Source organism: Nannobrachium achirus (genome assembly GCF_963921795.1).
Source record: "Nannobrachium achirus genome assembly, chromosome: 6".
NCBI lineage: Eukaryota > Metazoa > Chordata > Actinopteri > Myctophiformes > Myctophidae > Nannobrachium > Nannobrachium achirus.
In genome coordinates, this window is record NC_137815.1 from 49,999,379 (window position 1) to 50,025,310 (window position 25,932).

The 25,932-nt window shown below is 41.9% G+C and overlaps 1 protein-coding gene across 1 annotated transcript; it reads right to left on the bottom strand.

Annotated features, from left to right (window-relative positions):
• Window positions 1–2,577: 2,577 nt before the first annotated feature.
• fam83c (family with sequence similarity 83 member C) lies at window positions 2,578–25,722 on the bottom strand. The gene is made up of 5 exons (XM_080727887.1): window positions 24,917–25,722; window positions 21,374–21,541; window positions 18,014–18,138; window positions 6,266–6,490; window positions 2,578–5,090 (listed from the first exon to the last, which is right to left on the bottom strand). The coding sequence occupies exons 1-5, from the start codon at window positions 25,451–25,453 to the stop codon at window positions 4,259–4,261; spliced, it is 1,887 nt and encodes a 628-aa protein (XP_080584013.1). The 5' UTR covers window positions 25,454–25,722; the 3' UTR covers window positions 2,578–4,258.
• Between the last annotated feature and the right edge of the window lie 210 nt (window positions 25,723–25,932).

A 25,932-nucleotide genomic window follows, 5' to 3' on the forward strand; every position in this document is an offset into this window, starting at 1 on the left:
TAACAGTAAAGAACAGCATCTCATGTAATATTTGTTAATTACACACCCATAACGCCTAATAGTCATAAAAACAACGATTGTTATTTGTTCCCCCCCCCCCCAGCAAATTTCTCTTTTTAATAATTGTTTTATTATGATTATGTCTATGAACAACGATATATCGTCAAATCCCTTTATGTGCATTTGGCCAATAAAGGTGACTAACATCCTGCTATCCTGCCCTTCATCATCAATAATTGGACCATTGTAAAACGCATTGAGTTCGCAACTTGCTTAGAAAAGCGATATAAAAATGCAATACATTATTATTATTATTATCATCATCGCCACTACTTCCTGACCCTTCACAATCATCACCATCCACATCAGTGACAATACAGAATCCCAATAGCAAAGCATCTTTATTGCATCATTGTGTAGTAAGTTAACACTGTTAACAATTCACAGTAGCCCTTGCAACCGTTAACACTTGCTCATACCTTCAACAATCACATAAACAAACAAATAAAAACCATGGTAATATCCAACTAGCAGAGATTGGCACAAAATACAAAAAAGTATTTTGATAAAAATTCAAAATACTTCGTCAGTACTTGATCTAATACTGACCAGGATACTGTCACCAAGATACTATCCTGGTGACAGTATCCTGGTAAGTATTTCACATAGTATTTTAATTTGTATTTTTCTTATTTCGTGCCCATCTCTGCCAACTAGTCTCACTTTGACTAGTACAGTTCTACTGATGTAGATACTGTCGAAATCCCAATATACAGTATTTACACTAGTTATGTCTGTTTTCTGTGGCCAGGCAACAGAGGTAGAATAATGTGTGACTTAAAAAATAGTTTACAGGTGCAGAACTAATTCAAGACTAATACAGCAGAGATGAATCATGGAGAATATTCACACAGCGGTCATTTTTTGCTCTTACTTCATGCACTCCCTCTACTAGAAAGTACAAAGAACAAAATGGCTGTGTGAATGGCCATTGAGGGACTTCTTTAGCAACTTTCCATCCATCTCCCTTTGGAAGACACAAGTGTTTTGTTTCATAAACAATGGATCGTGACCCAAAATTGTCCATGGATCTGTCTCTCTAGCCTAGTAAACGACCAACCTCCAATGCTTTCCGGAAGAGGGCGGTTTACAAGGCTATACTGTCTCTCAAGGCTCCACACAACATGACACAAAAACAATTGCATTTCCATGAGCATGGATCCCAGGTGAGATTATGCCGTTGTCCTTTGGGTCCCAATAAGACAAACACAGCTGCTACCCCATGAGTTGAGAGGGCCTGCACTGTTCCTCAAACACTGGGTCGGGACCTATTTGTGGGTCGCGGACACATTTTTATGGGTCCCTTAATGTTTTGTTTCCTACATTTTGTTTTTAATTATTATTGTTTCTAAACATTTTCAAAAAGATTTTCATGAATAAAATTAAATGCAATGATTTTGTCTAAGTAATTTAATTAATAAATAAAATAAAAATCGAAGAAGTTCCAAAAATTAAAACGGCGCATTGTGAGCTTATAGATCTGCCGTTTTCACTAGTTTGGGTCCAATGCGTCTAATCTCTCTTTTGGGTCTCGACCTGAAAGGTTTGTGAACCACTGGGTTATACCATAATATCACCCAAGCTAAACTCAAACTAAGGACCATAGCACCGGCTGTGTAATAATGTATTTTAATTCGTTATGTGGCATTCAAGGTGTAAAAGGGTATAAAGACTGCACAAAATAATGCATAACAATATTTAATCATTAATCAATGTACTGTATTTACTACAGTAAGTGTCGTTGACCCATGACCCTCATTTGTGACATTGATTGATACATACTGTACATATACAGTACATTACCTGAACAGATTAGAAGTATAATCTGACAAATCACTTTGATACAAAAGTATTATACAGTATCTGATAGTGATTTATGCATAATCTTTCACATTAAGTTAATTGATGATAAACCAAATTGATTATGAAAGGAGTGATGGGTAAAAAAAAGAAAAATCTGGCCATTGTTAACGGTTAAAAGTGTCAACATTATCAACAGTAAAGATCTACATAAGAATAACACCGCAGTCTTCCCATAAAGATTTTATTGGAAGACAGTCCTGCAAGTTTGTTTTATAAACAAGAAAAATAAAAAAGTATTCACATACAGCAGTAGTCATGTACATCGTGTTGTCTTATAATACAAGATCAAAATTATATTTTACATTACATTTCTATGAACAGAATGCTATCCAAAATGGAAAGGAAAACATTTCAAGGTGCTGTAGCCACACAATTTGCTTATGTTATGAGTTTTCTGCACACCAGCTCCTGGGTTCTCCAGTAACCAAAGAGAAAACCGTTGGAAAACATGTCAGGGTATTGGGGCCCTGTTACTACAGTTAAGGTAGTTATCGTCGTTGTCGGGTGAAAACCTTGTATGTCCAAAACCGTTGATCTAAGCTAGTGAAAATAGTCAATCTAATCTAGTGAAAATAGCTGATCTACAAGCACACGACACCTCGTACTGCAAGGCGTTGTGTGCTTGTAGATCTGCTATTTTCACTAGTTTTGTGCGACAGTCTTGTGTGATGAAGCAGGGTTTTGCTTTACGAAAAAACGTTCAAATTTGAAACTTGGAGATACGAGGTTTCTGCCCGACAGTGACGCTATGATGTCTAAATCAAGAACACTATTTAAGTGAATGTTGTGAATTATGTGAATAGCAGAGCATTTAAAAAAAAGATGTGTAGGACAGCAAATTATATAAATTATATAAATTACTGAAAGCCAGTAAGTTAGTTCAATACACAGACAGATCTGTACATATTCATGAAAACCAATAAAAACAACAATAACAAAAGAAAAGCTATAAACATACAGTATACAGGGTATACAGTCGACTGTCCGTGCAGGCAGTTCCTAAAAAAAAATAAGTAACCAAATAAGTAAACAGGCCATGGCCTGTGACATATTTGGAGATAAAAGGGGAATAGTTGAGTTAATCAGCAGTGCTTTTCCCATATTTAATTTATGATTTATGACTTAATTTTAATCTGAGGTGGAACTGAGAAACAAAAATCGGATTGTAAACCTTAGGCAAGTATGGTGAAGGCACATGTTATACTGTGTTATCACCACGTTGGAGTGTTTTAAAGTTTTAAAGACAGCAGCTGACATTGTACTGATTCTAATAGCAAAAAGAAACATATAAAGGTTAGGAGAAAAAGATAGAGAAAATGAAAATGACTAATTAATTCTATAATAAAGTCCAAGGAAATGGTAATAACATTATTTGTCCATAATGCGCAGTCACAACACGCTGCTCTCAATCAAGTCAGTTCTCTTGAATATTGTCCACTGATGATGACACTACTTAACAGTGACTTTTGACTTGGCAACACCCTTAGTTCAATGTGCAAGTTCAATATATTCGAGTCATTTTTAACTCCAGATTCCAGAACAAATTCTCCCCCATGCAACCATTGCAAAAACAGTTGCATTGTAGCTTTAATGTATACTGAGCAGGATTTCTCCCTTAAGTAGCATCAACATATCCTGAAGTTATCCTTCTCAAGCATTACTTTCAGTTTCTGTGCTGTACTTTATAGCAGTTGTTTGACAACCAAACAGCCAAAAATGTGACCGTCCTTCTGGCTGATTGGATCTAACCAGCCAACTGTTGCTTGTAAACAGATTTTTGTTTTTACAGGTGACAAGCAGCAGAAAGCTACTCAGTATACCTTTAGAACACTGCTAACATTTGGACAAAAATATAGAAAAAAAAAGCTGGTCAAACGCAAGCATTCAAGAAAAAAGGTAGGTCAAGGTGTGTGGAAGTGAATGTATTGGTTCTTGTTATTGGTGAGCTTCACCAATACACAGTATGAGTATTTTAGCCTGGTTATCACCCGATATGCCAGTTATTATTTGTGCACCACTAGTAAGATGGATGTTTGCATCCATCAAGGAAGGCACCAACCAACCCACCATTTACAGTAGTTAGTTGTTCAATGTCCAGTCAGTAGAGCTCTTGCCTTTGAACCACAAGGTCATGGGTTCGATCCCGGGCATCGCCAACTCAGCGTATGCGCAGCACAGCTTGTGTGCGGCAAGTCGTACGTTAAGTACTGGGAGCCGATGGTAGGTCTGGCCACCTCAGCAGTCCCTTTCCCAGGGGTCCAGCGCATTGTAAACGGGGACAGACTCCCGCGTTATCGACTGATACCGATCGACAATAAGCCTCTCCCGAACCCACTTACTTGAGTTCAAAGCGGCTGTACACCTGTTTGGACTTCATCTTGTTGTAGTGGTTGACCAGGTCCAGCTTGCTGTGGCCCAGCGTCATCCTCTTCTGGTCCTGCCGGCTCATCAGCCCGACTGGGGAAAGAGGGGGCGGCGGGCTCTGCTGGCTCTCTGGTTCTGCCTGAGTAAGGTCCGGACCACTCCAGGGCGACGGGACCCCGCTGTGCGGGGGCGACTTCCTGTAGAGGTCTTTCTCCTTACCGGAAGGGGGCAGGAAGAGGTCTGTGAGTTTGTTGAGGAACTGGTTGGAAGGAGTCCTCTGCTTGGAGGAGAACTTGTTTTCACCAGCGGGAGACGGGGACCGCGGCTTGGGTCCGCGGTTGGAGTTCAGGTTGGGGCTGCCCATGGCGTTCCCCGCGCTGTGGAAGGCACTGGGCTTGTGGTCGTACAAACCCAGCGCTTGGAACTTGTTGGTGGTGCCGCCCAAGTTCGGTCGCAGGAAGTCGGCCGGGTTGGACTTGGCCCACTCGATGCCCAGCGATTGGCCAAAAGTCGTTGATGGGAGTTCCGGAGACGGGCTGTGATTGGCTCCTCCGTTGCGGAGGGCCGGCGAGTTTGGATTCTGAGGTGTTGGGGTCTGCCCTCCTGCTCTGTCTCTGTCTCTGTCTCCTCCCCTCCTGTCCGGGCTCAGGGGAGAGTTGTTATTGGATTCCTTCTTGTCGTGACCCTGGGTCACCTTGTAGACGGTGTTAGGGGACATCCCGGGCGCAGCCTTCACACTGGACACGCTGCTGCTTGACTGGCTGCTGGAGTTTTCAGAACACACCCTCTCCCGATCCCTCGGCCTGTAGGAGACGCAAGGGAGAAAGTGCAAATTGTCATACTAAACCCTTGGACTAAAGTCATTGGAAACTGAGTCTAATGAAGTTGTAATGAAGTTTAAAGTCTGTGCATTTCAGCTTCAGCTTTCAAAGCTGACTGATGTTACTGCATGCAATGAAAGAAAAGGGGGAAACCACATCCACAGAAAACATGTTTCCAGCAGCTCATATGTCATTCTTTTACATTTGTACTGTATTTATTTATTTCATAAATACTGTAATGTACTCAGCCTTTTATAAATACATTATAATCATATTTACTCAATGGATAAATCTAATTCTCATTAGTGGGTAACATTTATTGTCCATACTTAACACTGGGACAATTACAAAGAATAATACTTCTCTTTTGGAGAAGTTGTGTTGCAAAGAAACTACAGTACCGGTATATACAAGAAAAACAATGTGATACTACTTACTGGCATTAGTCATAAACTCTTAATCAGTCCAGACAACTGAAGTACAGATTGGATTTATTTATTTATTTATTGATGAACCGTAAACACAGGAGCAATTATATTTAATCTAGGCGTTCAGGCTCAGCTACATGACGTATTATTTCCTGCTCAACTCAAGATATAGCACAAAACCCTGCGGGGGAGAACAGAGCATCCAGGTGGAATGGGGTGTTGGTGTAAGCAATAGAATGGCATACCAACAGCGCTGGTGTCATATGATAGCAGTGGAATGAGCAAGGAGAGTGGCAAGCATAAAAAGAAAATTAAGGTCAGCTGCTAGTGACACGCCAGTTACATAACCAACTGAGTGCTTGAGTGAAGTGTGTGACTAAATTGAGGGTTACACGTCATGTTCGGGGACAAATATGTCACAATTATCCACCATGAGCCTGTATGATAACATCGAAAGTGAAAAAGGGAAAGTTAATTTAATTGGTTAGTTAATTATTCCACCAATCATTGAAATATAGAATTGAGCAGATTAGTTAACCTTGTCGTTACTATGCTACTGTAGGTGCAAGCATAGTGTCTATTTGTTAATATCCATTTTTGACATAGTGAATTGTGCGAGTACCATGATTTGTTTAAATGTTATGCAAGCTGCAAGCATTATGTCTATTTGTTTATGGATATTTGTGGGGAATTATGGTGAATTCTGAGCACCTGATGGCAATTTCTTACCTTTCAGAAAACATGTCCTGAACCAGGCCTCCTTGGCCCATCCCCATCATGGAGGGGTATGAGGGGTAGTAGGGCAGTCCCTCCTCCTCCTCCTGGTTGTAGAAACAGTCGATGATCTGCGAGTCTGCGTACAGACAGCGGAACTCTCGATCGAAGCTGTCTACGATGCGTCCGGAGAAGTGCATTACCATGTTACTGTGGACTTGAGCTGATAGCCAGGTGAAACTAAAGGGGGGGGGAGACAGAGGAACCAGGAAATGTTACACAGGAAACAGGAAAGTATATCCTATTGAAGTGTACAAGTGAAAACACCTGTGCAACCTGTATCAAATGCGAGTCGCTACAGATACTGTATGTGCTATGCGGATGACATTTACCCGCCGGGCATATGAATTTAAATTAAAAAGAAAAAGTGCCAATTAAAGAGGAGATAGGCTTCATTGGCATGAGACATTGATTGATTGCTTACATGAACAGGCAAGTGTCATTTTCACCATGCACAATGACCTTCTGTTAGTGTGACATCACAGTGAAGCCAGAGTGGGATGTCAGAGCGGCAAACCCATTCTGTTAAGAGTGGTTCCCCTGACATCACAGTGACATCAGAGCAAGATGTCAGAGCGACACATCCATCCATAGAACCACAGTGACTCACACACACACACACACACACACACACACACACACACACACACACACACACACACACACACACACACACACACACACACACACACACACACACACACACACACACACACACACACACACACACACACACAAGCTGTGACCGTTTACATACTAATCCACGACCTACGGTCGCAATAAAATACACATACCGTAACAGTGCTTGTTGACAATCATGTAGAAGTGCCTTGACAAATATTGATCCCAAATGAAAACGCTAGTAATCTGTTCTGTTCAGAAGTGCCAAAAGATTGTTAAGAAGCTCACAAAGGTGTCAATATTCTGTGACAACATCCGGGATCGTGTCAGTTAGAAGCTGCAGTTGCTCAGGCAGCTCTACCAGTTCATACAGTAAGTGTCCTGCGTATGTACAACGTCCTGGGGTTTTCTCCGCTTCAGGCTCTTTAACATCCCTGCACGTGTCTCTGTGTGTTCTGTACTATCTCATTACGTGATGAATACAGATGAACTTACATTCAACATACCAAACAATGTGAGTGGCTTGATATTCATATGAAATTTCAACATGTGCTCTGAAATGTCAAAGAGCCTTGATACCAAGACAACTATCGTGTATATACTGTATTTGACACATGAACAATGCTGTCATTAACTGTAATAATCTATATCAAATCTAATCACATAAAAGTACAAACAATTAATTAATACAATGGTACAAATATACCAGCAGGCCTTGTGGTTAGAGTGTCCCTGAGACTGGGAGGTAGGCGATCATGGTTTTCCCGGTGACCCTGAGCGCAACTGTGGGGGCGCGGGAGTGTGGGGAACACACCACTGATTATTGCCGATGATGGAGAGATTATATACCGTAGCTTTATGAATTGAGAGGCACTCTTGCCGATTTCGTAAGAGACTCGTCGCCAATTGCAAGATATTTAAAAGTTATTTGGGGCCATGATGATAACCCCTTCTTCCCACAGTAGACTAATACGGATTTATATTGTCTGTGTTATTGTTTACAACCACAATTATTCACGTGTGACAAGATCGCGGTTCCACTAGTTTTCATAGTAGGCTAGTGTAGGCTTAGAATCATTTTCAGAAGTTAATTTATGTTTTCCATTTAATGATTTCCTTTATCCTCATCTTGCGCGAATGCACACAACTGTTTTCGCCAGGTTTTAAGGCCTAGTAGGCTTTTCAGAAGTTAATTTAATGTTTTCCATTTAATTATTTCCTTTATCGTCATATTGCGCTAATGCACACAACTGTTTTTGCCAGGTTTTAAGGTCTTATTTTAGTTGTTTCTCATAAGCTCACAACCCTCCTTGCCCATCGGCCCCCACCATTGCGCTCAGGGTCACCGGGAAAACCGTGGCCGGGTCATACCAAAGAGGGGATGTACTTGTACATCAAGCTGCCTCACACTACAGAAACAGGAGATAGGCTGCTGCCCTATGGGCCTCAAGGCTCGGCAAGGCTTACTAACTACTATCCAAAATCCTGTTCTATCTCCTCCCATCCAAAAAACGTTACCAGAGCATCACATCGCACACCACTCGTCTCAGTAATAGTTTCTATGCTCAAGCAATCAGGTTGCTTAACGAAGAGATGAAAGCGAGACGTAGGTAGTCATGTGCACTGTACGCAGTTTTTAAACTGTACACTGTTACACTGCATGGTTTTTGTTGTTTTGGGTTGTCTTGGGTGACTTGTTGTTGTCTTGTTGTTTTGGGTTGTCTCATGTGTCTAATAAGGCTGAGAGTGCTCCTGGCACAAGCATTTCATTGTATATCTGTACCTGTATGGATATGCGTGTGACAAATAAACCTGAACCTGAACCTGAACCTGAAATATACTTAGCTATGAGCTTCAGGATATTATGAATATCTGACTGTAATTAACAACATAACTTTTAACAGAGGGACGGTTTACATCAGCAGATACATCTTAATTTCTTCTCTGTTACTGTTGAGAGTTGTATTTAAACAATACATACTTTTACATTTAAACTCTTGTTTAAATTCAATGTATTGATCGCATGCACAGACTGGAACTCGTTATACCACTTTAGTCCATTTCAACAGAACCACATACGTATCATTGCTGTCGGTCTGAACCCCTATATCTGTTTTTCCTTAAATAAAATAACTATTTCAGTACACAACAGTATGATGAAATTTAGTTCACAAAAGTAGTAAAAATAGCAGATCAACAACCTCACAACACATCGAACTGCGACGTGTAGTGAGCTTGGAGATCGTCTATTTTCGGTGCACAAAGCTGTTTTCAACGAAGTACTCTACAAATGAGGCGTAAGTGGTTCATACATAGCAGCATGTGCACCCACACCCAGCTGTGAGCACGAAACTAAGTATAATTCAGGCTTTAGCTGCCACTTCTTCCCGTGTAAGCTCTTTGATTAAGCAGGAGGCAGAACGGCAGGAAATGGAAAAACAGGACATTGCATCACTAATAATACTTAAGTTCCATCATAACATCATAATTACGTTGACTGGTATAGTTAGCCTATTAAATATATCCACTGTGCCTTCATGTGTCTTTGATTAAACTAGGGAGTGTGAAACACTCAAACCATATTGACTTAATATAAAACCTATAAGCTATTAACTGGCCTTGGGTAAATATCCACTCAAATCTAGCCGATAAGATAGCAAGTCATCCTGCATTTTCCTTTAACAACTTCCTGGTCAAACAGAGTCACTGAGGTGGTGACTCACTGCCCTAAATATGAGTACCAATCAGCATGGGTGCATCAGGGCAACTGGGAACTTGGTTGGACAATTTAGAATGTGTATATACAAAGGCCAGAATACTCCAACTACCGTATTTTCCGGACTATAAGGCGCACTTAAAAGCCTTTAATTTTCTCAAAAAACTACAGTGCGCCTTATAGTCCAGTGCGCCTTATATATGGATCATTCATTGACGTTGACATTCCCTTTAGCACAGCTCCATCTGTTGGATGCATAACGCAACGGTAGCGTCTATTATGTGCGCCTTATAGTCAGGTGCGCCTTATAGTCCAGAAAATACTGTAAATAAATAAGTGCTTGGTTGGTAATTTACCATTTTTATCAAAGTACTGTATCTTATTATTTTTTCACCCTGTGCCAATTGCCTATGTAATCCTGGGCTCTGCTCTCCCTCTGCCGCGCCTGGGGAGACAACGGACTGACCTCATGCTTCCTTCAATACATGAGTAGTCCAAGTTGTTTCTTTTCGTGGAAGGAACACGTTATTCCAACCAGTTCCTTTCCCCTCCATCAAGCGCCCCGGCTGGCCAGGGGGAGGCATATCAAAGTACTGTATGTAAACAAAGGTAACAATAGTAACCCAAGCGCCATAACTTACCTATACCTATACTTATATGTGTCAACAACTCTATTATAATTATCAAAATGGAAGCATGGAGCTATGATGTTGTTGTTAAGGCATCTGTACAGTACATTTTCGCATGTGAAATGCGTGTGTAAATGTGGGTGACCTTAACACCTTCCAAGCCCCGGCAGAACCCCCTGAACCCCGGTACTGCCGTGCAATCAGCGTTTTATTTACAAACATGTTTTAAAAAACAAACACACCAAATGATAAACAACGCGCGCGGGTCGTTCAGTGCAAGCCAGCAGGACGTGCACACACTACGTGTTTGGGCGGCCACTTACTTAGAAGCTGCTGCTGGCTGTATTTCTGCCGTTCATTTGCATGGAGCGAGATGGGGTAATCCGCGAGAAAAAACAGCGTTCGAAAGTACATTACGTCCTCGTCGCACGCACATCGATCTAATTCCATGTATTCCACTCATTCCGAAGCCTTGATTTCGCCTGTCGTCTGGTCGAAAAAGACGAGGGGATGGGCTAAGCCAGGCTGCCGCACACACAGTGCAAAGGAACGTAATGGCCGCTCGTGGAGCCAGTGGCAGAGCCAGCCGATGACGTCATCACGTTTCTGACGTGATCCTATTGCACAACGTCTCTTATTGCACAACGTCTCTTAAAGAGACAGAGCACGACCTGCGACTGTATTTTTCAAAAAATTATGATTAATTTCATAAATTATGGGAAAGTACGGGAATAGACGATCGGCTAATTGGAGGTCGAGGCAAGTACGGGCAAGTGCGGACGGCTTTGAAGGTGTTTTAATACAGCAGCAAGGGAAGCAGTTAGTGGCATACTGTCAGTTAAGTGTTTTGCTCACCTAGTCGTACTTTGACACATTGACTGGACAGACATGGCGGCGAACTGGCCATGGGAACGGGACATAAAATAAGAATGGTAGGACAGAGACAATGTGCGGGGTAGAGAAAGAAGAATGTAGCACTTACTTTAAACACTTTAAACCTGGCGTCCCTATTTTGGGAATGTCATTATTATTCATATTCAAGAAGGCAAACATTTTCAATTATTTTTCAAAAATGGCAGATCTACAAGCTCACAACGTTTCGCAATGTGAGGCATTGTGAGATTTTAGATAAACTGTTTTCTCACACTATTCTTTGACACCATCGCACAACAAAGTAAAAAAGATGGGGCTTAAAAGGTTGAATCGTTTGAAGCTGTCAAAGACTTGAAAAGCTGTCACACACATTCAGAGACAGATAATGCATTTTCCATTACCCAAAAACAACACAGCCACCGTCAGTTTCTTTGCCATTTGACTAACCTGCATGACAGCCTTTTATCATTTTAACCCACTCACTGTTCCTACTGTACAGGGAGGGAGCCCTGCCTTACACAAAGCTCCACAGAATGATGTAAGCAGGGGGGTCAAATACAGGTGCATTTAAGACAATTCCAAGACGCCATGGTGTACAGGCAAGGGCGTCACACCAAATTCTGGGCCCTGGGTACAAGGATTCACTGCGGCCCCCCATGAATGTTAACTATTGAAAAATAGCAGAAATACAAGCTCACAGCGTGGCACCGAGTGCCGCGCTGCAAGCTTGTAGATCTGCTATTTTTGAAAAATTGTGAAAAAGTGTGCAAGAAACCCATGTTTCCATGTCAGTAATGCTCAAACTTTTTCATGTGAAGGACCCCCAAAATGATATGAATTTGGCCACGGACCCCCATCTCAAAATATTTAGTTCCAGGGACCCCCCCGGAAGCAAAATTTGAGTTTCAAATGGCCGCTTAAAAAATACATATTCAAAGATTTGCACACATTTTCACGACTTTTCAAAAATAGCAGATATCTGCTATTTTTCAATAGCTAAAGTTACTAGAGCCCCTCCACCTTGGGCCCTGGTAACTCAGTCCCACTTTCCTACCCCTTGTGACGCCCCTGTGTACAGGTCTTATGATTTATTATTTAATATGCAGGGTTTTCAGTGTTAAATGTTATGAAATCAAAAATGATACCATGTATTCTCATCCATGATTAGGCTACCTATTACACTAAGTGGTAAATCATAAAGTTTGTATGATGTCAGAATGATTGGGTTGTTGAAGACAAGTTCATTGCAAGAGTGCGATAAGAATGTATTTCATAGTCAGAACTTCTCTCACTCATAAAAGGCCAAGTACTGTATGATAGCCGAGTCTTGTGATCTTAATTAGCTTGAAGGGTTCAAATGGAAGAGACAACTTCACCTTGAAATAGAACAGACTCATTCTGGATTACCAAAATGATTACCTTAACTGAAGACCGCTCTAAACTGACACCAGACACCACAATATAGAATTTCAACAACTGCTGTCAGATCTTTTACATACAACGTGGTTATATGTTATGTTTAAGGTTGCATACAAGACTGTCACATATGTAAAACATTAGGCCTAGGTTACATGTCTCCCTATCAATTCAAATATTGAGCCGCTATTTCCATTTTACGGTGTTAGTTTTTCAGATCAGATCTAACAAAGGCTATGCGGAAAGAGGGACAATCTCAACATCACATGTCAAAAGTAAAGCCAGTTAGGAGAAGTAACGCCATATCTAGACAACAACTTCAGCAGTTGCTTTTTATATGGAAAATAAATTAAAAGGCGACTGTACGGGTAGCAGAATATAATTGAATAATTATGACATCACGAGTGGAGGATGTTGCTAGTTGTACATGACTGTACTGACTGTACTTATTGACTGTTACAATACTGACCTATAGTACATTGATGTCTCGTAAACCAGGTCCATTTTCAATGCTCTAGAACCCTTTCTAATGTTAAATATGTATTATACAGAAATTCTGCAACCTTCGCTGCTGAGCCAACTCTCACCCTGGAACCAAAGATCTTAATCTTGAAAGTGGCCATGCCAGTGTTGGCAATCAAGATGTAGACATTCTCCAATAGTCTCCTGTGTTTTATGTCCTGCATCTTTAAGTGTAACAACTTCACCATTAGCCATGTCCAGTAACCATAATGCTGTATGAGTTAAATTAGCGCTCTGAATGATAAGCCAGAGATGAGACAGAGAACACCGACATAAGCCTCACCCATGCATTCCACATTAATCATTTGATTCCTGTCAGGTTGCCTTGGACCGTGTCTACCCAGAATTGCCAAACACCGATACTACAAACAGATCTATGGAAAGACATGCAACACTTCTACTGTTCGTGACTAGATATTCAATTGTACAAGCTTCATAGTAAACACTGGAATGATGTTCATGTAACACATTCCACATTGAGCGTTTGATTCCTGTCAGGCTGCCTTGCATTGTCTCTACCCACTGAGTTGCCACACACAGATACCACTAACAGATCAGAGAGAAGAAATGCAACACCTCTCCTGTAAGCGACTAGACATTTATTTTTACAAGCTACACACTTGCACAATGGTGGACATTCCACCTTTATGACCAGCAGTCTACACATAATATTATATAATGTATAGAATGTTCATGTGATGCCACGTAAATACCGGTATACCGGTATGTCATTGTATCGTTATTGGTGTGAAAGATAAACCACCTTATCCGAATTCTTTAACCTGACTCTCAGGACATATTAGCACAATGTAAAGTTCTGACTACCCCCAACCCATTCAGGCGGGAACACATTTTAGTGTATTACAGTACACTAGTCCTTACCCGTTCAAAGATATGAGCTCCGAAATGATGTGCAGTGTGTGGGTTATGGGATGTGCACTGTGCACACGGTATATGAGGGATGGAAAGTAACTTTAACTGGTACTTGCATGATAATATGTAGGAGCATCAATGTAAGAAATACCCGTTTCGTTTAATGGCTATGTGTGTGTGTGTGTGTGTGTGTGTGTGTGTGTGTGTGTGTGCAGCGGTTTGGACCGTGAGACCATCCGCAGAGTAGTCTGTGTTTCTTTTTGAGAGGGTCGGTCCGCCTGAAAAACGCGTTTTGGAACGAAACGGTTACGTTTTGCGCGTTTGTGACGCCCTCTACGGGTGGAATTGGAAATGCTTCTGGGGATTCGTTGAGTAAGCCACCCGCAACCTGTGGCAGAAATTCAGTGTTGACTCGACGTTTTGTTTGTGATTTATGGCTATTGTTTGCAAAACGGGCCCCTCCCGCTAACTTTGGAAGCCCGTTACGAACGAACGGTATGGACTATCAAAATATCCCTTGACTATGTTCATTGCATGGGTTCAGAGATCATGTGTACCCATTTTCGTGACATTTGAAGAAAATATGTAGGAAAAGGAGCAAAAAGTGTGTTTTGGAGAAAATTCAAAATGGCGGAAAATCTATCCTGACGCAAATGGGCGGGGCCTATATGGGGAGATGCGTATTGACCCAAGGAATCCAGGGAAAAAAGAATTTAAATTTTTCGACCTACGGTTCAAGAGCTATTGTTTGCGGTCCCATCCTGCTAATAACTTTGGAAGCCCGTTACGAACGAACGGTACAGACTATCGACATATCCCTTGAGTATATTCATTGCATGGGTTCATAGATCATGTATACCGCTTTTTGCGACATTTGAAGAAAATATGTAGGAAAAGGAGCAAAAAGTGTGTTTTGGAGAAAATTCAAGATGGCGGAAAATCTAGCCCGGCGCAAATGGGCGTGGCCTATATCGGGAGATGCGTCTCGACCCACGGAATCCAGGGAAAAAATAATTTTAATTTTCCGACCTACGGTTCAAGAGTTACAGGCCGAAACGTAAAGTGGACTGTTATAGCGCCACCATGAGGCCAACTGACAAATTTATTTTTTATTTAATCCTTGATATCATTATAAATCTCCTCTCAGAGTTTTGTAACTGTAGCCCCTATGGTTTGCGAGAAAAAAAATATTGAATGTGAGTTTTTGCGATTCCCATTATAAGTCAATGGGAAAAATTAATTCACTAATAAATTAATATCAATTAAACGATTTGTGAAAGTGAAAAAAGGGCTTCACAGTTGTGTCAGGTGTGTTCATATGCTAATGGTGATGCGATTTCAGATCAATTGCTCCAGCCACTGAGGAGAAACGCTGTGACAGACACTCACTCAGACAGACACTCACTCACTCACTCAGACAGACAGACATTCGCTAAATTATATGTTAGATAGCATACATAGTATGTAGCAACATATTTGTTTTTGTAGGGTCATTTTTGAATAATATTGTTTTTCAGAAAACTTAGGTCAGGCCTAAATGGGTTAAGGATTTTTCTATGAAGGATATTATAAAACGTGTGTGATTGTGATCAATTTCACGCATATCCCCCAATGTTGGTGCTGAGCCAAACTGTAAAAGACAGTGAAACAATGTTTGGCACCTCAAAAGAAGAGGAGCGATCTGAGCACTCAAAAAGTAAAAGAGGAGAGCGTGGGTGCAAAGCCAAAATGTTTCAACCCACTGGTCTTCATCAGGGCATACATTTTAAGCTTTAGTCCCATTGATCCTAGAAGCACCAACCATACGTACGTTTGAACTCAACTTGTACACCTACTGAGCACCTTTTTGCTTTTAATGTTTGGAACCTGTTGGATCTTCCTCTGGTTAAAATATTCATTTTTAACCTGAAGAAGGTTAAAGATCATTTGATCCGTGAGCACCACTTCACTCCTTTTACTATTGTAACAATTTTTACCTCCTGTGAGCAGTGCACCTGTTTCTTTCTTTTTTTTCTTTTTTCAGGGTTTAAACGTTGTTGGAGAAACAACGTTTTGTATAGAACAAAAAAGGGAGTCGCAAGCCTTCCTTTTCAAATTGTAACATTACAAAACAACTAGAATTGTCAGGTGGCTTCCACCTGACAAGTTCTGTGTTCTAGAATAACAAGGACACCAGGTGAATATAGTTCCTTCCTGCAAGGAAATAAAACCAACAGTAGAGGGGTCCCTGAAGACCAGCTAGGATATGAAACCAACAGTAAAGGGGTCCCTGAAGACCAGCGTGGGGAACCATTAGATAACAACAGTACACGTAAGCCTGTCACAATTATTACATAAATTGTCTCATCACAATTATTTGACATAATCGCAATTATTTTGTCATAATCATCATAATCGTTTCCATGTTGAAAAATCTTAATATATTTTCTTTTCTTTTTTTAATAGCGGAAATAGCAATCGCGACGCGGTGTAAGCTTGTAGATCGGCCATTTCCACTATCACTGTTTTTTTTTAAGTATAAAAGACATTTCTTTGTGTATTCTTTGTGAAAAAACAGAAATGTAATTGTCAACGACAAAAACACAATTAAATCGTTAATCGTAATTATTTGAGTGACAATTCATCGTCATGTAAAATGTCATAATCGTGACGGCCGTAAGTACATGTAAACCATAGCTAAGCAGGGGAACCTCTAGAGATTCACATTTAGCTCCCATCTAAAGTAGCCTACATAATTAAAATCAACCTGGAACCAAATCTAAAAATATTATTCTTATTACATGGCTATTGTCGCAGATTTTGCATTTGGATGCCTGTGGAAAATCACCATTAAATGAGAGATAAAAGATTAGCCAGTCAAGACGTGGCACCTACGTATATACACCGTATATACGTAGGTACCGTAGGCCTAGAATAAATACAGTCTTCATATTCTCTCTCTCTCGTTTCCCCTCCCTTCCTCGCTCTCTCTCGCTCCCTCTGTGACACTAAGCTGCTAAAATCCCTAGAGTTTCTCAACACACTATTTGTCCAGCAGCTACACTTTAAGCAGCAACACACATACAGTACAGTACACAATGCACACATACAGTAGACAAATGCATGTACTGTACAAACAAATGTGCACGTACACACATCTCTAAAGTACAAACATGCAAAAAAGCACCCTTTGTGCTTTGCACAAGCCAATAAAATGAAGGAGGTTTAGCAAAAAGACATGCTATGAACAAAACAAACACAAACCAAAACAGGTTGATATGTAGTATAAGTGAATATTCTTCACTTATACAGTGACGCATTTCCCTTTAGGAAAACAATGGTCTGCCTGGTTCTTTATTTTCTTACCAAGCACTTCTTTGCCAAGTGACTTTGACCTTTGCACTCCTACAGTATGTGTAGTAGGCTACACTATTGTGTGCGTCTGAATGTATTAATCAAACAATCCCCTGTGACTGATTGTGCATGTTGCTGTAATTACGTTACTCAGGTATTCTGCATACTAGTGCAAAACCAACAACAAATCCTGAATGAGACTCAAATTAAACGCTACCACTTTTCTCTGAATGAGACTCAAATTAAACGCTACCACTTTTGTCTTCCAATACAGAACAGTCAGATACTTGAGAAACTCTAAAATAGACCAAATTGGGTCAAATCCCGACAAACCGCAAAATCCCGCCCTTCTTCAATGTCAAGTGTACTGGCCATACTTTGACAACTGAGACTCAAGACACCTAATGCTCAGGTATGCTCCAAGCTGTTGCGAGTAACCCCAAACGGCTCCTTTGCAAACAGAAGCACAGACGGTCGGTCACAAAGACACTTTCCATAGATCGCACTGAATGCACCCTCACGGCAATTTGCGATATCATTATGTATCATGGCTCAGTTATTTCCATAGCTTCCGCCAAACCATTGTCTGCCATTTTTAGCCTGACTATCAGGAAGGCTGCACATGTAACAGGAACAATAGATTGCTAACGTGTGTGTGTGTGTGTGTGTGTGTGTGTGTGTGTGTGTGCGTGCGCGAGCGTGCGCGTGCGTCTTCCTCACCTGTACGAGCCAGCGATGACCTCTTCACAGTCGATGATCATGAACTTTTCCTGAACCTGCCCAGAGAACTTCTTGCCGCTCTTGGTGCAGTATGTGTCTCCACACACAGTACGAATACGCATGTTCTGCAGGAACACACAAAGACGGTAATAGACACATTAATACATGTGCTTGTGACACAGATACAGCTTTGATTGATTGAATACTTTATGAGTCAGAAATGTAAACAGCGCATGGTACAGTAAGACATAGCTAAAAGGATAACACAAAAAAGTCCTAGGGACTTGTTTCCATTGCGGTACACAGAGAGTATGCTTGTGCAAAATGTACGTGTGCACAGAAGATCTCTCTCTCTCTCTCTAACACACGCACGCACGCACGCACGCACGCACGCACGCACGCACCACACACACACACACACACACACACACACACACACACACACACACACAAGAACAGGGACGTGCAGAGAATATTAGAGAGGCAGGGTCTGAAATTTCTAAAGGGCATTTTGGTGAAAATATTGAAAATAGCCAACCTCCAAAGAGGTCGGCTATTTTTGATGATTTCTGCACAGAGAGGACAATTCTTTCAACATAAGACGCTGCATTCAAGTTTTGGAGAGTTTGGACAAGGCAATTCTCTTGAATGCTGCCTTCAGGTATGAAATGGAAAGAGGGCATTTGCATTTCTTTCACCATAGTAAAACCTGCATTCATGGTCTGGAGAGGGCACTTTTTTACAGACAGATAAAAGGGCAGGGGCTCAAGCCCCCTTTGATGTCTATGTGTGCACGTGCCTGCTCAAGAACAAAAATGAGAGTTAATTTTCACAGTCAGTCAGGCAGTCATTCAAAGTGACAGCATGAGTGGGCGTCTCGCTATGGGAAGGCCCCTTGAGTTGAGTGACCTTCAGGCGTTCAGTATCAACAAGACATCACACCCATCACAAAGTTCCTGTGGAATCTTTACAGCACAGTAAAAAAATGGAACAGTAACTGACTGGGAGAACGTTTTTAGTCATGACACAGAGTTGGTTGAAGTCAAAGCCCCTTTGGGCTTTTGTTGTATCCTTTATATAACCATGAACTATTTGCAGATCTAGTCTGGAATCTGGATATACTTCATGATTAAATTGTAAAATCAACAGGAAGTTGTCCTTTTCATTAAAGTCTCACTATGTAACTTTTTTTAATGAATAAAGTGTAATTTTGTCCGATCTGTATGGTAGAGTATGTTAATACAATATAACGTAAACAATCTGTATGGTAGAGTATGTTAATACAATACTGTACAACTTATACAATCTGTATGGTTGCGTCGCATTCACTACCAAAACCTCCACCGGCTGTCTGTCAGTCAGTCAGTCAGTCAGTCAGTCAGTCAGTCAGTCAGTCTGTCAGTCAGTCTGTCCGTCATGTCACACTTTTCCCCAACTCATATCTCCGCCACCGTTACCCCAATCCATGCCAAACTTTGCACACACACTCCTTGCCTGCCAATCCACAACCTCCACCCCACCAGGGACCCCCGGAGCTCCAGGGACCCACAGGGACCCCCTTCCACCGCCGCCAAAAAGTGCAAAAATGACCAAATGACCACCCAAACGGGGCTGTTCACGGGGAATTCCTGGGGACCACCGACTCCTGGTGCTCCAGAATGGATGCCCCTAGTGGAGGACCCCCGCCACTGCAGCACACATAAAATGCCGTAACTCGGGCTAGGAGCGACCGGGAGAGCCGGGGCCGGTACCCACGCGTCCGCCTCGGCGGCGCCAAGAGAGACGTCAACATGAATCTGTCCCATATAGCGCCACCATCAGGCCCATTTTTTCAAACACATTTTTGGACACTGCTCCTACAGATTTTGCCCTAAAATCACGCAAATCGGTACACAGTATGTCTACACTCATGTCATCAACATGGATCTGTCCCATATAGCGCCACCATCAGGCCGATTTTTTCAAACACATTTTTGGACACTGCTCCTACAGATTTTGCCCTAAAATCACGCAAATCAGTACACAGTATGTCTACACTCATGCCATCAACATGGATGTGTCCCATATAGCGCCACGATCAGGCCGATTCTTTCAAAAACATTTTTGGACACTGCTCCTACAGATTTTGCCCTAAAATCACGCAAATCGGTACACAGTATGTCTACACTCATGTCATCAACATGGATCTGTCCCATAGTTTTTTCATTGTTATTCACAAATATATATTATATATATTTTGGCCACCATCCCATACCGGTATGTGAGTGTTCAATTCACTATGTTTATTCAACTTTATTAGGGCCCATGGCTGGCAAATTAGCAATGCTTAGAAGATATGGACATGTGCATGACTACGCACACTTTCTGCAAACTAAGACAACATTCTACCAAGCCTTGCAGGAACAGTTATGTAAGCTGTCAACTCACTTCTTCCCACCTTTTATTCACAAGGTGCACATCAATACCTCCATTTTACCCTGCCGTGACTGTGTTGGGTTTGCATGTGCAGTCACATCCTTGTCCATAAACCCATAAACCTGTTATGTACCCACCAATCCATCTACCTTCGCCCTCTCAGACGTGCAATATGCAAAGTCCCACTGCCTCTATGTCAGACAGGCAGCACAAATCAGAGTTTAGGTCTATCCAGATTGGAATGATATTAGTTTTGATCAAGTCTGAACAGTAAACAAAACAAAAAACCACATGGAAACAGAATTTTGCTAATCAGATTTGAACCACATTCCTACAGTAGGTCATTTGAAATTTGATTACAATCTAACTTCTGAAGATGTGTCACAGTCTTGATGCTCGGACAGCGATTTTACTTGTGTTGCTTGCTGAAAAATAGCTGATCTTACAGTGGGGACAGTCAGTCCTAGGATTGTATTTGACACATAATTCAGTTTTACCTGCATTCTGAGCAAAGCCAGTCTTCTTCCTCTTACCCATCTACTGTATAGACACGCACAATCACAAATACATGCTCTGTACCCTCAGTTCATATTTACCTGTTAAAGCCCATTCTACTTACACCTAAGTGAGACTTCTACATCGTAATGAATATCCATATGTCAGTGGAAATGACATGCTATGGACACCCACGCCAAACGCTATCCAGCACACGCATTAATGTGTGTCCAAAGTGCCGGGTTATATTCATATAATCAACTGTGAAAAAGTTTTGTCATATACTGTACACACATAAATCTAGAAAGCACACAGACAAAGATACACAAATGCTTCCATATGCTGCTCCTACAATTCCAAACCACACAACCACTTTTAATGTCTCATTCCAAACTATAACCTTTTCAAACACAGAACACACACACTGTAACTATTGCCTTTTGTACTTACGCCGAGGTGGGAATTCTGGATGTCGAGAGCAGTGCACATTTCGGTGAAATAACCAACGTTCTTCTCATCGAGCAGGACGTAGACGGGGACACGGCGTTTGTTGGATGCCTCCATCAAGTCACACAGCAGGTCCACATCCGTGAACTCGTCCATCACCAACGCTATCACCTGGAACAGGGAGGATAACACAGACAGACAATGTTTTAAGTGTCGGTGTCTTTTTCGCAGTTTACAGTTTACGGTTTAGGCATTTAGCAGACGCTCTTAATCCAGAGCGACTTACAATAAGCAAGGTAATACATACATCAATACAATAAGCAAGGTAATACAACAATACATCAACATCACATCAACAATACATCAATATATCAATTGCATATAAATATCAATCTCAGGAAAAATAACATAGGTAGACCAAGCTTTATATAAAACCTAAGAACGCTATCCTGCTTTCATGTATGGTCATTGAGGGTAGGCGAGTGCTATGGTAAGTGCTATGGGCTTAGGTGGAGTCAGAAGAGGTGAGTCTTCAGGCCACAGCAAAAGCTAGGGAGTGAGTCTGTCGTTCCGACAGGGAGTTTATTCCAGTTTGGGGGCCAGGAGGGCGAATTGTCTAGGAGGGTCTTTTAGCGAGGGTTCTATCAGCATCCCTGTGTTAGGTGATCTGAGTGAACGGTTGGATTGTAGGGGTTGATCAGGCTTTGGAGGTATTGAGGTGCCATACCATTGGCTGCTTTGAAGGCCAGCATTGGTGTTTTGTATTCTGTGCGGGCCACAACCGGGAGCCAGTGGAGGGAGCGGAGAAGGGGAGACACAGATGCACATTTGCCAGGAAACGTGGTTACTGGTTATATTGGTGTAAACACAGTAGCTGTAGCAGTGGATACAGGTTAATCCCTCAAGTGATCCACCCAGCCATCTGTTTGGCTTGACGTGGGTAGATCAAAGCACTGATACTTTCAGGGTAGCTGAATTCCTGAAGTAGCCGAATGGGAAGCACATGATGGTGCTAGCACTGCCATGGGACCACAATGGAAACTAAATGTACCACATGCTGTTTACATTTCTGACTAATAAAGTATTCAATCAATCAATCAATCAATGGATCTGGGTTACATTTGTGTGAGAACCACTTTTGCTTATATGCACTCATTTTACAGTGAGGCACTTTGGATAAGTGAAAAATAAGGTAACATCTTGGTCCATGTCAAACACATGAAACACAAAAATTGGAAGACGTACTCTATAGCTATATATGCACACACGTGCATTTACTATATGTGTTTCTAATGCTTGTATGAATGATAATATACAACCAGGGAAATGGCAATGCTTATACTGTACATAACACACATGACACAAATACATGAATGATAACATACAGACAGGAATTCATGCCCATGCTTATACATAATAGCACACATACACAACACATATATTAAGTATATGGCATGGGCTGAAATGACAATGACAAAAGCCAGGTGATAGGTTATAACATATAGAGATAACAACAAGAGAAAATAGGAGATAGGAGATAAAAACTTTAGGAACTTCCCCAGCAAATGAAATGGTAGTCCTGCTGGGATTTCCCAACAGTGTGTGGGGGAGTAGTGGGCTCGGCTAAAAACAAAGCCCAACTCACGATAAAGCAACCGTCGAAGGTCACCGTTAGCTGCTGTTCTGGTTCCTTTGTGCCCACATGCACACCAATGTCTCAGCCATGGGTGTTATACCAAACCATATACGGATTGTTTGGTGGCTGAGTTTCACTTTCATCCATGTTTGGCATGGTGGATCTCTTCAGCAGCAAGGTAGCTTGCAGTTTATTATCTCTAGGGAAGATAATAGGCCAATTAACACAAGCTTATCACCCTCTCTGTCCCTTTAAGCCAGGGAAATGAAGTTAATATTATTAGGCTACATGTGCATGCCATGCCACCACCTAGCCTACTTTCTCTTCTCTATCAATTTCCCCAAAATCACAATATAACTTCCCTGTACAAGGTCCTGCTTTGTTAGACTACTAGGCTCTAAAGGTCAATCATCAATTATCTCAATAATAAAGGTGGCAATATACAGTTCACCATATCAGGCAATTTCATCTGATTGCCTACCAGGAACTGATAATTCAAAAAAATAAAACAGAAAAGTGCAATTCTGGGAAATTGCAAGTGTGGTTGCACTGACGTGAGTCATGAGGAATCCACTGGGAAATTAATTCTGTCCTAGCATTTATATTATATACAGTATTGTGATGTCACGTGAAGCCTGGCAACAGTGACAACAGTGTGTGAAGCATGACCAAAAGCTTACCTTTTCTGTTTGGGCAAAGGTTAACAAAAAAGCAGGTTCACTTTGCTGGCAAAACATTCTCGGACTGAGAACAATTGTGTGCTGCCTATAGCAACCACAGTAATTAATTACACAGCGCATGAATATACCACCCAATGCAAAGCCAACATAGACTATGGCCTATGACAGTGGTTCTCAAAGTGGATTTCAGGGACTCTCTAGGTTCCTTTATGGGAGTCTAAATTGAAGTCTGTAACTTTGACAGTGTACAAATGGAACCAAATGGACCCTCACAGGTCCATTTGGTTCCATTTGTACATTGTCAAAGTTAGGGGAGACCTTCAAATTTGAGAACCACTGGCCTATGACTCTATTATAGAAGAAAATAGTTTGGAAACAATGCTAAAATCATTGTAGGCCCTCTGGCCTGTAGGGAAGTTCTGTGTTAATCAGAGAAAGCCTTTTAGGCTTCCTGATGTGTGTGCCAAATGCCATTTAATAAATGACAGGATGACAGGCAGGCTGCTCTGTGGCTGTTTGAAAGCCATGAATAAGCCTACACAGATAAGAGCAGATCAAAGACAACAAATAGCAGCAGGCCAATTGTTTGTGTTGTTTGTCTGTTAATTGCATTTTTCTTTTGATCAATGTTTTACTTTTTCTTGTTCTATTCATATGTATGTCTCTAATTTCATGTTTTGGAAAATAAAAATAATTGATAACAAAAAAACAAATAGCAGCAGGCCAGGAGGATCAACGTCAGTCAGAGACTGTAGCCTACAGCTGAGGCCCAATTTGTCTGTATGCAAAATAACTTATAAAACCACTTCAGACTGCTTCTGTACATCATTTATTTATTAGTCTAGGCTATAACCTACTTAAATGGGAAAGTAACACACACACACACACACACACACACACACACACACACACACACACACACACACACACACACACACACACACACAGTAGCCTACTAGCCTATGACTTCTTGGCAAACTATATTTTCTAAAGCTATTGTAGATATGGGGTTGGGTATAATTGTGTAATTACCATTGCAATACACAATTATGCCTATGGGTGCACGTTTTTTATTAAACGCCAAACGGGGGGAAACAATTAAGTTTCATCATAATAAATACAAGTTGTAAAGTGATCGATTGATGATTGATTATAATTGATTGATTGAATATTTTACAAGAAGTTCGCATAGGCACAATATAGACTCTATAGACAGTCCTCCTAACCTACCTTTTTGGCTTTGTTTATCAGGGACCTGATGAGATCCTTGACGTTGTGAGACTTGTCTCTCTGGAAGTAGATCTGCGTCTCGGAGGGTCCGTACCTCATGGGGGACTCCGGCCAGCCCAGCTCCAGCATGGGCGGCTCTTCGTCGGACATCATGGGGAAGTAGGTCCCGGAGGTGAGCTCCGACACCGCGTCGCCTTCCATGAAGTCCCGGTACTGATCGTTGCCATTGGAGCCTCCGGAGCCGTTGCAGTCCGCGCTGCCGGGCTTGTTGCTGCTGGCGGCTTGTTGCTCGGTGATGTAGCGGATCTCCTTGTCGGACAGAAAGTTGAGCTCCCGCTCCTCGTTCAGGACCCTGCGGTACTCCTTCTCGCCGTGCTCCAGGAGCGCGTCGGTGGCCAGCCGCGCCGCCTCGTTGTGGCTCAGCTCCAGCGTGGACACCTGTCGCCACGGGTTCTTCACCTCCTCCAGCCGCGAGGCGAGCTTCCCGAGCGGCTTGCGCCCGTTCTGGGCCGGCCGCAGGCTCTCGGAGCTCAGCATTTCTGCTGCTGTCGTCGTCAGCAGCGCAAAAAGATAAACTCGTCGCGTAAAAAGAGTTCCACCAAACGGTTACGGACGCGCGATATTGTACCAAATAACAATGGGTTTCCGCTACCGAGACGGTAGTGATCCGGTAGCTGAAATGGTCCTTGCGTCTCTAATTCCCTAGCATGTCAGAGAGCACCTGTAGTCCCCACGGGGCAGCCTCTGATCATACAGCTGACGTCCCTCCTCCAGTCCTCCTCCTCCCTGTGCTGTGCTCACCTGTTGCTGCATCACCTGAGTGTCTGTCTCTCTCTCGCTGTTGTTGTGGTTTCCACCAACATACTGACTCCTCCTTCCTTTCCTTCTACTCCCTCCCTCCTCTTCTCTCCTCTTGCACCCTCCCTCTATTTCTTTATTTCTGACAGCACAATTCAGAACAATTGAAAGTGTAATAGGCTATATCAGGACCAACTGAAACTGAAGCCTATATTTGA

What these genes read in the sequence shown, in the direction of transcription:
- fam83c (XM_080727887.1), bottom strand. Translation starts at nt 25,453, where the DNA reads ATGCTGAGCTCCGAGAGCCTGCGGCCGGCCCAGAACGGGCGCAAGCCG. An exon ending in TCCAGAATTCCCACCTCGGC is followed by an intron (nt 18,139 to 21,373) that starts GTAAGTACAAAA and finishes GTGTTCCTGCAG; the next exon opens with AACATGCGTATTCGTACTGT. An exon ending in GTCATCGCTGGCTCGTACAG is followed by an intron (nt 6,491 to 18,013) that starts GTGAGGAAGACG and finishes CCCCCCCTTTAG; the next exon opens with TTTCACCTGGCTATCAGCTC.